Consider the following 13,816-nt stretch of genomic DNA (forward strand, 5'->3'; position numbering starts at 1 on the left):
AATCCAGGACCGCGCTCCACGAGGACCCCCTCCCATCCCGGCCCCCCCGCCCCCCGCCGGCGTCAGGTCTGTGCGTAACGAGCGCGTGGGAGTTGGACCAGCCCATTGGCCGTGCCCTGTTCACGCGCCGGACGGTCACGTACTCCATGGATCTGGTGCGTTTGAGTCAATCAGCAGGAGACGCTACAGCGGTTCACCTGAAGTGTAAATGATATCATAGATCCATGTGTTGATCGTGATGTAGACTGAGCATGGATGAGCACAGGGCTACAACAGAGAAATAACAGATCATTATCGAATAGGCCATTGAAACAGGCAAACACAAATGACTATTTCTCATTCAAAGTTGGCAAATATGACTTTAGGCGTGCATTGAAGATTACGCACATTGTAGTGACCCGATGAAACCAAATGTGCCATTCACCAAAGCGTGACAATGACAGATATCTTTTTATTTTTTATCTCATGTTAATTATGTTTCACATACAAAAGTAAACAAGCAATAAATTAGATGTATTGATTATACAACATTCCAGATATAAGTCAACTTGATAAAGCTCTGGCCTGAGCCTCCAGTCCTCGTGCCAATGCAGTGCGCAGGCGGCACATTTATTTAAAAAATACATTTTTCAACAATGATTTCGCTCATTTGATCTCAGGATTTTGCTAATGCTTTCCCACAAAATGATGTCCACCTCCCTTTGTAACCCCTCATAAAACCAGCTTTGGCTCATCGTGGCAGTCTGAGCGCACAGTGCATCTGTGACAGTGGCCCCTGGGCAGCTGTGGCTTTGCACAGCAGAAAGTGTGAGGAAATTAAACTTAGTAGCATAAAAAGTTCATGTAAGAGCACCTCTTGGTTTATAGCTCAAGCCCAAATGTGTTAATGTCATGTGATAATCCATCCAGCAGAGGGCGCTCCTAAATCGTAGTGAGAAGAGGAAACAAATGTCCGCGGACATGTAACCCCTGCGTGCGGCTCCTCAACACTCTCGGCTTGGCTGTCGTGAGAGTTCTCATTTGGTCTGCGGAGAGTTGAGGGAGAAGCAAACAGCAGCCTTTAGTGGAGTTTGGCCTGACCAGCAGAGCACAGACTGTCCTTCAGAGGAGCCGGGGCGCTGACACATTTAGTGTGAGGAACTTGTAGCATCGACGCACCGTCTTCAAAGGTGGGAAATACAAATATTATTGCATCAGATCAAAGTTTGTCATGTTGCATATTATTTAACGCGTTGGGAAATGCTGCTAGTTTGTAGGAGCCTGGGACGACCTCTGTTTTCATCACGCTCAGCCATGTGCAACTTTTAAAAAAGCATACTTTATAGTTACTTGCACCTTGGTAGCCAAATTAAAGCTGCACTGTGTTACCTGATGAATAAGATTGTGCACCAATTGCTTGTCTCCATAGAGATGTTAAAGCTTTGCCTTGAATGTTCCAAATGGCATAAACAAACTAACCTTTTAACCGACTCAGGACCCCACAGCAAAACTAAATTGATGTATGTAATAATTTCAAGCTAAAAATAAAACAAAATTAGGGTTAATTGTATTTATTTAAGTACTTTATCAATTCAATTCAATTTGTTTTTGTAATGCCCAAAATCACAACAACGGTTGCCTCTGAGGGCCACAGTGAAAAACAAATTTGGCAATGTCTGTGTTGGCGAGGGACGATGTTCCAGAGTCCTCTGTCCTTAGACCCTCCTTCTCACGGCCAGGAAAAACTACAGAAAACCTCCTTGGGAAAAAGTAGAAACCTAGAGGAGTTCCAGAGTGAAGGAGAGATCTGACTCTCACAGACGGACAGAGGTACGCAAGGGAAACAGTGGAGCTGGAGCCACTCCGGAGGAAAACCAGTTCTTCAGGAGGAGAACCAGCTCTTCAGGAGGAGAACCAGCTCTTCAGGAGGAGAACCAGCTCTTCAGGAGGAGAACCAGCTCTTCAGGAGGAGAACCAGCTCTTCAGGAGGAGAACCAGCTCTTCCAGGCAGATGAAGGGCCGTTCATATGGGGTAGAGATTGCTTCACCAGGAAAGGAGCATCTGGGTCCACAGGTCCTCGGAGTGAGATAAAGAAAAGGCAATGAACAGTGTGCAAGTGGAATTGAATATTAAATATTGTTTGATAGAATAAGTAGTCAGAAGAAGAGGATAGTGCTCAGGCTGTCATACTTCCCCCAGCATAGTTGCTCCTAGGGCAGCGTAGCTGAAACTGTAGCTTTATATTTCTGGTCCTAACTGGTCTGACCATAAGCGATTTCAAAGAGGAACGTTTTAAGCCTGGTCTTAAATGAAGAGACTGTGTCAGCATCTTTAACAGTTCCTGTTAGTAATCGTGCTGCCGCATTTTGAACCAGTTGAAAGCTTTTTACTGAGCTTTTAGGACATGCTGCGAGCAGGAGTTACATTAGTCTAATCTAGACGTTACAAATGCATGGATATATTTTTCAGCATCGCTTTTAGGAAGGATTCTTCTGATTTTGGCTTTGTTGCACAAATTGAAATAGGCTGTTTTACAGGCTTGATTTATATGAGCTTTAAATGAGAGCTCCTGGTCAAATAAGATTCTGAGGTTTCTTACAGTAGAACTGGAGGCTTCACTGACATTGTCCAGTGTGACTATCTGCTCAGATAAAGCGTCTCATACATGTTTAGGACCAGCACAATGAGTTTAGTTTTTTCAGGGTTAAGAAGCAGATGGTTAAGTGTCATCCAGGTTTTTAAATCCTTCACACAAGCACTAAGTCTGTCTACTTGATCGCTCTGATCAGGTTTCATTGATAAATACAGCTGAGTGTCATCTGCATAGCAGTGGAAGTTAATGCCATGCTTTCTGATAATGTTGCCTAACGGCAGCATGTAAAGAGTAAACAGAATTGGACCGAGTACTGATCCCTGTGGCACACCGTAAGTTACTTTTGAACAAGGGGAGGAGCTCTGGTTTACATCAACAAATTGGTACCTATCAGATGAATAGGATTTAAACTAGCTGAGGGCTGTTCCTCCAACACCTACATCACATTCGAACCTCTGTAGCATAATGTTGTGGTCAATGGTGTCAAACGCTGCTCTGAGATCCAACAGGACCAGGACTGAGACAAGTCCATCAGCAGCAGCTAATAACAAATCATTTGTGACTTTAACGAGTGCAGTTTCAGTGCTGTGGTGGGCTCAACCCTGACTGGAAAACTTTAAATAAGTTATTGTCCTGTAGATGGCGACAAAGCTGTTTAACTACAACTTTTTGTCTTGTTTTTTAAAAAATGTTATTTGACAGGGACAATGCAATCATACATAATTACAAAACAAAGCTTGATTATTGAGCCCAATTCCACCAAAACTGACTTTTCATTAACACCAGCATCTTCTCCACTGCAATGAGCTGGCCCCTGCCCAGGGTGTACCCTGCCTAAGGCCCAAAGTCACTGGGATAGGCTCCAGTCATCCGTGACCCCTAATGGGAACAAGCGGTAAAGAAATTAATGAATTCATGACTTTTCATTCATTTAATTGATTTGATTTTCTTTTAAATATTTAATAAAGAGCTCAAATACAGCCCTGGAACTGGTATACACCATATACTCTATATACTACTTTAGCATCTCCAAATCCACAGTTGCAATTATTATTATTATTATTATTATTATCATCATGATCATCAATTTGCCAATACATAATTAAGTTTTAGGTCATACATTCCACATTGAGGTCTCTATGGAGGCCAACAGAAGAGGAACCCTCCACCAAAGGGAGAGGAGACATAAACACCATATCTAATCCTGTGCCTCAATGTAGACTACAGTTAAAAAATAAAATAAAATCCCAGAACTTTTCTAACGACACAATTGTTCTTTTTTTTTCGCTAAAATGCACATGTTTTTACATTTTATACTTGGTTATTATAATCAAAATAATAAAAAAGTGGCTTTGGAACAATCAAACTTGTCAGCATTAACAATTAAACATTCTCCCCCTTAAAATAAGTCTGATATACTGTAGCATTTTGTTTGTTCTATGACATGCAACACCACATGCTGCGGAAATGCGTGTGTAATATGTAAATGTATAACTGTACACTGTCATGAATAATTTACCAATATATTGTAATATGTATTTTATGGACGGTTTTAATTGTGCAAAACTAATCTGATAGGTCATGTATACTCCTTATGTTTATTTAAATACTTGAGATGTGTGGGAGTGTATTTGAATAAGAATGTGGACTCTGTGAAAGGATCACATGTTGAATTTGTTTTGTTTGCACTCAAAAACAGAAAAGAAGAGCCTGTGACGTGACCCGTACTTTACCCATTCAGTGTAAAGAAAGAAGTGGTGTAAAAATACCACATTAAATTTCTTTATACGTCGTGTAACTAGTGTTTCTCAATAATTAATGTATTAAATAAACTTATGACTCATAGAGACATGTGTCTTTGCAGCTGAGGATATGACGCAAGTGATACATATTTCTGGTGGAAGTAAAGTTTTAGCGACTCCACTGAGCAGATTGTGATGTTTTTATGTTTCTAGATGTTCCTGTACATGGTTGGACTGGTGGTCCTTTTTCTGATCTACCGCTGGCTGAAGGAGCTGAAAAGAGTGCCCCATAAAGAAGACAAATATGTGTACGTGACAGGCTGCGACAGTGGCTTTGGGAACTGCCTCGCTCGTCACCTGGATAAACTGGGATACTGCGTTATTGCTGGTTGTTACACAGAGAAGGGAGAGGATGAGCTGAAGAAGGCCACGTCTGACCGGCTGACCACGTTCCACCTGGATGTCACTGACACAGCAAGTGTCGCCAAGGCAGCAGACAAGATCAAGAGTCTGGTGGGAAACAAGGGTAGGCTGAATATAGTATTGTTAATATATCTTAATATATATTTAGGATCGTAAAAAAAATACTCTACACAAGACTTAAATAGATGAAGACATAACACGTGAACAAACAAAACCTGTCCCAGAGCTGCTCCAAATCCAAGCGTCCACCACGTACCCTCCCCTCCATCCTTTCACAGGCCTCGCTCTCCACCGTTCTTTCCTTCCATATCTTAAGGGCTTGAAATGTTCTTTCTAGAAAGTCAGAATGGGCCATGCACATTAGTTTTAGCTTATTTTTCACTTTAAAATGCCATTTTTGTGCTGCCCGGTGGTCGAGTGGTCAAGGAATAGCACATATGCCGGGCTGCAATGTCATGAGTTAGATTCCTGACTCTAGTTACTGCATGTCCTCCCTTCTCTCTCATCCCCCATTTCACACTATTTTCCTGTCAATGGAGCCTACAAGCACAAAATCTTTAAAAGAGAGGAAAAAATGCTGTTTACTAGTTACTTCTCCTATACAGAGTAGTTTTTGGGCACAATCCTAATAATTATGAGAGCTTTTACCAACACCATATCCTGCCTTTTTTGGTTGGTTAACCGATGCACAGGGCATGTCTTATGATTTGACGTCCAAGAATGTATTTCGTTTGTCGAGCACAGTCGTACTGAGCAAACAGGTTGGGTGAGTTAGGCGGGTCACATTGTAACCATCCCTGCAGGAAGTCCAACACTTTGCATTGTATGAAATAGATTCTATGTAAAAGAGTGTCCATTTTTTGTTTTTTGAACAACATTTTCAAATCAATTTCAAATCAATTTATTTTTGTAAGGCCCAAAATCACAACAACAGTTGCCTCTGAGGGCCACAGGGAGAAATGAATCAACAATGTCTGTGGTGGCGATGAAGTCAGACAATGTCTGTGGTGGCGAGGGACGATGTCCCAGGGTCCTCTGTCCTTAGACTCTCCTTCTCGGCCAGGAAAAACTACAAAAAAACCTCTTTGGGAAAAAAGCGTAGAAACCTGGAGGAGTTCCAGTGAAGGAGAGATCCGACTCTCACAGACGGACAGACGGACACGAGGAGACTGGAGCTGGACCCACTCTTCAGGCAGATGAGGGACCGACTGAGGCGAACTGGACCCACTCTTCAGGCAGAAGAGGGACCGTCGGAGTCGAGCTGGACCCACTCTTCAGGCAGATGAGGGACCGTCGGAGTCGAGCTGGACCCACTCTTCAGGCAGATGAGGGACCGTCGGAGGCGAGCTGGACCCACTCCTCAGGCAGATCGATGTGTTTTTATTTAACTAAGCGTGTTGTAAAGTTGCTAATAACACATTGTCAGACAAAAAACGGATGACCCCAAAACACTGAACAAACCACAGAATATTCTGCATTGTGGGTTTTCTGATTTCTTACAGGACTGTGGGCTGTGGTGAACAATGCGGGTGTCTCTCTCCCATCTGCACCCACTGACTGGCTCGACATAGAGGACTACAGGGGCATGCTGGCTGTTAACCTGGATGGGGTCATTCGTGTCACTCTGAGCGTCCTGCCTTTCATAAAGAAGGCCAAAGGACGAGTGGTGAACGTGGCCAGTGTTTTTGGGCGCGTCAGTCCATTTGGAGGGCCCTACTGTGTCTCCAAGTACGGTGTGGAGGCTTTCAACGACGGTCTGAGGTGAGGACACGGATTACATGAAGCTAATTTGATGTTATGGGAGGACATAATGTACATTGTTTACAAATCTACAGACTAATTCATTTTGTCTTATAGAATAAACATGGCACCATTCGGGGTCAAAGTGTGTTGCCTTGAACCAGGATTTTTCCAAACTAATGTGACTAACCCAGATATGCTCCGAGATGACTTAAAGAAGCGTTGGGACAAACTGCCACAAGATGTGAAGGACGACTATGGAATCGATTACTATGATAATAGTAAGTCATGCAAAAGCCTTTATTTACACAGGAAACTCTGGCAGCGTCCATAATTACAGAGCTGCGCTTGTTTGCCATAAAAAATGACTTATTGTTAATCTGTTACAATCTGTTGTGCGTGGCTTGTTGGCATCATGTAAGTTTTTAAGTGAAATGTTTTTGTACAGTGGTTGCAGAGATCAAGCGTCGATTTTCCCAGCTCACTGACTCAGACCTGATGAAAGTGGTTGATTGTATGGAGCATGCCATCTCAGCCGTCTATCCTCGACAGCGCTACTCTCCAGGATATGATGCCAAGCTGGTGTGGCTGCCTCTGTCCTACATGCCCACCTTCCTGACAGACTGGTGGTTCCTCCAAAACGCCATCAAGCTCAAAATTCAATCGGCACAATAAAACATGAACAATTATAATTCACAATTTCGTGCGTGTGGGTGTGTGTGTAGGGGAGGTGGGGTGTATATAGAAATGTAATGAATTTGAGGAGGCCCCAGGAAGAATAGCAACTGGTATGGCAGGAGCTAATTTATCTCAATAAACTAAACAATATGACCAACACCAGTAGTTTTCTAAAGACGCGATACTACTGTGAACTGGTAATCGTATATCACTTTCGGTATATCACTGTTCGTTTGTAAAAGAATCCTTTACAGTGCAAAATATCTTCTGAATACAATACTTATTGTTGTGCTTTGATCAAGTTTTTAGGCCATGTCATAACCATTATAGCTAACTTGTTTACTGTTTCCTGATATCATTTATTTATTATTTATTTACTCGCCTCATTCTTACTCCAAGAGGAAATAAGGAAAACTGCTAAAGCACTTATCAGAGACCGTGAAGTCTTGTGTAGTCAATTACACAACTTTACTCTGGTGGACCTTTGCACCAGACAAACCGAAGAACTCTTCTGGCTCCACAAAGACCGAACAGCACATTTTTACACACTGCATGCAAATCGGAGATATTTCAAAAGTAAGTGAAAAATGTCTTCTTTTTTAAGTAATGTATAAGTTCCTACAAATGTATAGAAAGAGGCAAACTGTTGCTTTGTAGTTGTTCTTTCGTGTGCTATGATGCCACCTGCTGGGTGCAAAAGGCCATAACTATTACAAAAGGCCATAACTATTCTGACCATTGTTCACCAGATCTTTTTCAATGGATTTGTTAGAGGTGAGTGTTTTTTGTGTGTTTTGTTTAACAGATTACATTTTCCAGCTTCTTGGTTATAATTTAAGGGACACTATGTAACGTTTCTGGTGGTGGGCTATAATCAGATCAGTCAGTTGTATTAAGTGTATGATGAATTTTCTGATTTGAACATTTGTCAATGCTATTTACATTTTATTTATTTACATTGTGAGCACAGTCTGTATCTGCTAATCATAGCAGATACAGACTGTGCTTAACAATATCAGACAAAGATAAGAGTGGAAGAGTGGACTTTATGACCGGTCACTAGAGTCCATTCAAGGTGTTGTATACAGATTTAGTCTGTACAGAGTATTGGGCTGGGAATCTGAGGCCATGAGTCAATATGGGCACAATACATGGCTCACAATAAGATCACAATTTTGCATGCAATAATCAATATAATGCACAAGATATTCCGCCATATCACTATTTTTTAAGAATCAAATACATTTAAACATATGAATATGTTTCCTTTTGCTAAATAAGCAAAATATACCAAAAATTACTGGTGATATATCAATACAGCAGTCAAGGATATCGACATATTGTGAAATTAGTATCACGGTATATTGGTGTTTTACTGTTTTACAACAGCCCGTAGAGTGCTGAAGAAAAAGGAAAAAGTCTATTTGGCCAACTTGATTTGCTTGAATGTCTCTCCCCACACTTCACCCCATCTCATGCTGCCAAAAAGTGTTCCAGTTATTAATATACCACTGACAAAAATACATCTTAACGGACAATGTGTGTGTAAGTGTTGGGACATGGCAACACAACTTGTTTGTACCATTCTCTCAATGAATTAACACTTTCATTCAGGTTTTCCAGTCTCATCTGCTGCTTTCCTCTCTTGCTCTCCTCACCACCGCATTCCTTTTCCTGCGCTCCATCCGAGACTCCTTCAGAGTGGACCTGCTGCCCCGGAGGCATGTGCTGGTCACGGGCTGCGACAGTGGCTTTGGGAACCTTCTGGCCCTGCAGCTGGACGCGAAGGGCATCCCTGTCATCGCCGGCTGCCTCACGGAGAAGGGTGCGGCGAACCTGTCGGCCTCTGCCTCCTCCAGACTCCGGACGGTGCTGCTGAACGTCGCAGACAGCGCGAGTATCAAGAAGGCGGCGGAGTTTGTGAGAGCAGAGGTCGGACAGAGAGGTGAGGCAGGCGGGGAGGAGAGAGCGGGACAGCAGGGGGGGCACACGCTCCGATAGGGTGCCAGTCCGAGTGAAGCACCGTTAAGATAAAGGCCAAACCTGGACCACCCCATCACCAACACATCCTCCTCCTACTGATTCAAGAGCATACCTCATTTATTACAGAAATGTTCAGTTCCCAGAGACTGAAATTTACATGTTGGAATTTGTTTTGTGTCATGTGGGATTAACACGCTTTCTTATTTTGACAGTAAAAGGAGATAGCACATTTTCCTTGCATAAATCTGTGGTGCTTCCAGAAGTCAGAGCTATAATAAATAATTTAACCCCAGAGCACATTTTACATTACACTTGGAGAGGCGTCAGTTGTACATTGCTCTGAACTGGCCTGACTGTGGGATCCAGTTGCAAACCAACCTATAGCTTTTACAGCCTATTCTAACATTTAATTCAAGCAAGTAATTAAAGATCATGTTTGTCTTACATTGGCTGCATATAAATGTATGTCCAGTAACATTCAACACAAGATGCAAAGGTAACTAGAAAATGTAAGTAAGCGACAGCAGTACATTGATACGTCATAAGGCGCTGGTACAGCTGGCAGCCCGGTGTAAACGCTCTCTCTTCTTTCTCACACTTATTGTGCTTTATCTCCTATATTTTGTAAATATAGTTAGTATATTTTTTCTATTTTACTGTACGATAGGGTTTTAATTCAACTGTTTTTGACTTTTTTCGGCTGGATTTGAGCGTTTTTCGTTGCGTTCGTTGTGTTGTTGTGACGTGAGCTAGCTCCGAGCGAGCCCACCAGCCCCCCCCCCCCCCCGCGCCCTCCGGCCGCGCTAAAGTACGGCGTGACGTCGGTACACGTTTATATACACGTTTATATACACGTTTATATGAAAGAGGAACTTCACGAACGATCGGGACACGCACTGGAATCGCTTTAAATTAACTTGTTTTGACTTTATTCGGCTGGATTGAGTGTTTTCGTCGTGTCGTTGCGATGTGTCTTGCCTCTGAGTCCCCCGGCTCCGGCCCCGCCCCCCGGCTCCGGCCCCGCCCCCCGGCTCCGGCCCCGCCCCCCGGCTCCGGCCCCGCCCCCCGGCCTGCGCCGTACCGCGTTTCCACAAAGGAGGAACTCATGAAACTGCGGAGAACAGTCGTCTTACCCGGAGATCGTCACGTTATCCCGTCGCAATACTGACCTAACCTAATACTGATGTGCAATTCTGTCATATGTGCAATTCATGTGCAATTACTGTGAAATTCATGTGCAATTCATGTGCAATTCATGTGCAATTACTGTGAAATTCATGTGCAATTCATGTGCAATTACTGTGAAATTCATGTGCAATCTATGTGCTGTCGTGACACATATTCATGTGCAATTACTGTCGGGATCACATGCAATGGTATTTATTTATTTATTTGTCTATGGGAGTTTTTATTTATTTATAGGAGATCTTCTACTGAAAGTGTTTTTCAGACTTCCTATAAGTGATCTGTTCTTCTGTATCTACCTCTGTATCTACCTGCGTTGCACCAATGAAATTTCCCCATGTGGGACAATAAAGGAATATCTTATCTTACCTGACCAGAAGGTGGTGCAGTAACCTAAAGGTTTCCCATGCAGTGGATACTGAATATCAAAGTAGGGCTATTTTTCCCTATAATGTATTTATGTGTTATTTTAATAGATCCACGTGCTGTGCTTTATTCTGCACACAGGCCTGTGGGGTCTTGTCAATAACGCTGGCATTTCCATTCCCATTGGTCCAGTAGAGTGGATGAAGCCTGAGGATTTCACCAAAATTTTGGATGTGAATCTTTTGGGTCTCATTGATGTAACTCTCCAATTTCTGCCACTCCTAAAAAAGGCTAAGGGCAGAGTGGTCAACGTGGCAAGCATCTTTGGTCGACTGTCTCTCACAGGAGGAGGATACTGTCTCTCCAAGTATGGTGTGGAGGCCTTTTCCGACAGCCTCAGGTAACTAAACTATGACTTTTAAACTTAGGTGACATTACATAATTAGGAAATATTAAGTGTGTACTATTTCAGGAGAGATATGCAACATTTTGGCATCAAAGTAAGCATTATTGAGCCAGGATTTTTCAAAACCGCTGTGACCGATTCCAAGGCTATTGAAGGGGACCTAAAAAGGTTATGGACTGATCTGCCACAAGATGTCAAGGACTCGTATGGGACAGCTTACATGCAAGAATGTAAGCAAAACCTAGGTCTATGATGTACTTTACCTGACTTAATATTTAAGTTCATTATAGTTATTGAAATTACATTTATTGAATGATTTTGTCCTCCATTATCAGATGTAAAAGCCCAGAACTTTTCTCTGGGGATCTTGTGCAGTTCGGACCTCTCCAAAGTGACTGACTGCATGGAGCACGCCCTGACTGCGTACTACCCTCGGACCAGATATGGAGCAGGCTGGGATGCCAAGTTCTTCTGGATTCCTCTGTCCTACCTCCCATCTTTTGTGTCTGATTTTGTTGTTAATGTGCTTCTTCCTATGCCCAAAAGTACATGAATATGTGAAAATGGAAGCAAATACATTTCTTAAGTGGACTCAATATCACTGTGATAAAAAAAACAAATACATTTTGTTTGATTATATGAGAACATTTAAAGTAAAAGTTATTATAACTTGAAAAAGTTCTATATGTTGTATTTAGTACATAATTACCACCCTTTATGTTTATTCAACCCATATATAATGTTGACATTTTACAAATATGATCTACTAATAATCTACTAACCATGTAATGGTGTGTAAAGAAGTTCAGAACAGTTTACAAAATAAGAAATTTATTCATTCAGTTTCAGCAGCAGCAAATTTCAATTTCAACATGAATAATTGTGGGATGATCACAGAGTTGCCCTCATTCAGATATAAAACAATAATTGTGGAAAAACATCTAAAATGAACCCATTCTTAAACAATGTATTTTTAAACAGCAAATTTGTTTTTTATTCAAAACATATTCAAGTATTTTTGGCCAGAGTAAATGTGAATATGAACAATTAAGTGATAATTTTTTTGGAAGCCCTGATAGGAGGTAAATATATGTGTGTATGTATGTATATATATGTATATGTATGTATATATGTATGTACATATATATATACATATATATATATATATATAGATATATATATATATATATATATATATATATATATATATATATATAGATATATAGATATAGATATATATATATATATAGATGTGTCTACTTTTCTTCATGGCAACTTATATTCATCTTAAGTACTGTACATTGTTCAGTAGAACTATTCATATAAATCTATATGAAACAGGACATCAAACTTACATCTTCAAATTTACAAGTATACAACATATTAACAAATCTATCAGCAGCATCAGTGCAAAGATATACAACAAGTTCATCAGCATAAAGGACACAAACATAAAACAAGAATTGGCATTAGATACATCAGAAGGCAGAGTCATAAAAGAAACCTCTTCATTTATAGAAACATGTTTCTCTCCAACAACAATTTGAGTTTTGTACACAGGCTGCATAAAAAAATAAATTCTGTGCAAAGTGTGTTTATTTGTTCCCGTGGTTGAACAAGTGTTATACGTCGCTGTCCTCTTTGACCAGAGTGGCTGTGTCTTTGAAAGTGTCCTCAGTGGGAGAGAAGGCCATGGGACGTTCCTTCTTCTGCAATTTGGCTGGAGGTGCAAACGGAGATGGTTCCGAGGAGTCGCCGCTGCTCCCAACAGGCTTGTCATCCTTCATCTACAATACAGACAAATAAATATATTAACAGATGAAAGATAAAGTATCAAACAAATATCTATATCCACAAATCTGTAATCCACCTCTGAATATGAAGGGTTTTCAAATGTGGTTCCTGGCCTCAATTTTCTTTTGAATTGGCTCCACTTTGACTCCTATAATCAAGAATAACCACATGAGACCAGAGATGTCCTTTGGATAAACTGCCTCACACTTATTCAACAGTTCAACAGTACCTTTTCAGATGTTGAGCTTTCAGCAGGATTCTCCACGGCCACAGCTCGCTCACTGTGATACACTGGATTAACAAAGTTGTTTGCCAATGGATCACTGCTCACATTGACTGTGACCTGTTTGGAAGAGATTTTGGATAATATTAATTTGAATAATACTATTTTACAGAAACAATAAAAAGAATATTACTTGTGTTGCATGAATAACAGCAGGGTCTCCAGAAACCCCTGCTGCATTGGCGTATAAAGGATTCTCAAAGGTCATTGGCTGCCTCCCAGCTTCCAGTGCAAAATTATCATCCTGTGCAAAATTAGTAATGTTTTACAAATCAACCGTCTCAGCTTAAAACACACTATTACAAATGTGTTTTGCCTCTAGTTGCTGACTGAGCAGTTGACATTTGTTAATAAGTAGTGAGACTAACTCTTGTTTTTGGAATTGAATTGCTGATGTTACATTCTAAGTTACTAATGAAGTCATTAATGGTCAAATCTTGAACTCACCATCTGCATGGCTGTGTCAATAAATGACACGCTAATATGTGTCGGCCCAAGGTCCACATTTTCACCTGAACGAAAGGTTACTCCATTCCCCGTGTCCCCAGATTTCACCAGACTGCTAAGGCTGCATTTTGGAACAAAAACAGTAGAGACAGTAATTCATTAATTAAGTTTTTATGTAGTGTGTCAATAATTACTA

The 13,816-nt window shown here is 41.2% G+C and overlaps 3 protein-coding genes and 1 long non-coding RNA gene across 5 annotated transcripts in view; 3 read left to right on the forward strand and 1 right to left on the reverse strand.

Moving 5' to 3' along the window:
* The first annotated feature begins 1,146 nt into the window (after positions 1-1,146).
* dhrs9 (dehydrogenase/reductase (SDR family) member 9) lies at positions 1,147-7,177 on the forward strand. The gene is made up of 5 exons (XM_072444405.1): positions 1,147-1,169; positions 4,529-4,841; positions 6,241-6,499; positions 6,596-6,759; positions 6,927-7,177. The coding sequence occupies exons 2-5, from the start codon at positions 4,529-4,531 to the stop codon at positions 7,151-7,153; spliced, it is 963 nt and encodes a 320-aa protein (XP_072300506.1). The 5' UTR covers positions 1,147-1,169; the 3' UTR covers positions 7,154-7,177.
* A 707-nt stretch (positions 7,178-7,884) lies between these two features.
* rdh1 (retinol dehydrogenase 1) lies at positions 7,885-11,697 on the forward strand. Its single transcript, XM_072444408.1, has 5 exons — positions 7,885-7,930; positions 8,771-9,101; positions 10,832-11,090; positions 11,163-11,326; positions 11,432-11,697. The coding sequence occupies exons 1-5, from the start codon at positions 7,916-7,918 to the stop codon at positions 11,647-11,649; spliced, it is 987 nt and encodes a 328-aa protein (XP_072300509.1). The 5' UTR covers positions 7,885-7,915; the 3' UTR covers positions 11,650-11,697.
* Positions 11,698-11,895: 198 nt separating this feature from the next.
* On the forward strand, positions 11,896-12,688 carry LOC140359473 (uncharacterized). Its single transcript, XR_011926862.1, has 2 exons — positions 11,896-12,200; positions 12,329-12,688. It is a non-coding gene; the product is annotated as an uncharacterized lncRNA (long non-coding RNA).
* lrp2a (low density lipoprotein receptor-related protein 2a) overlaps positions 12,613-13,816 on the reverse strand; it is a 36,876-nt gene continuing 35,672 nt past the window's right edge. For both annotated transcript variants that reach the window (XM_072444407.1, XM_072444406.1), the window contains 5 exons: positions 13,621-13,741; positions 13,307-13,417; positions 13,120-13,233; positions 12,967-13,038; positions 12,613-12,883 (listed from right to left, as the gene is read on the reverse strand). In XM_072444407.1, the coding sequence (XP_072300508.1) occupies positions 12,719-12,883; positions 12,967-13,038; positions 13,120-13,233; positions 13,307-13,417; positions 13,621-13,741 (583 nt within the window). In that variant the 3' untranslated portion in view covers positions 12,613-12,718. The remainder of the gene's footprint in view (positions 12,884-12,966; positions 13,039-13,119; positions 13,234-13,306; positions 13,418-13,620; positions 13,742-13,816) is intronic.

The sequence above is a fragment of the Eucyclogobius newberryi genome, unplaced genomic scaffold (genome assembly GCF_026437365.1).
Source record: "Eucyclogobius newberryi isolate DKJ021-1_F unplaced genomic scaffold, fEucNew1.0.hap1 SCAF_14, whole genome shotgun sequence".
Taxonomy (NCBI): Eukaryota; Metazoa; Chordata; class Actinopteri; order Gobiiformes; family Gobiidae; genus Eucyclogobius; species Eucyclogobius newberryi.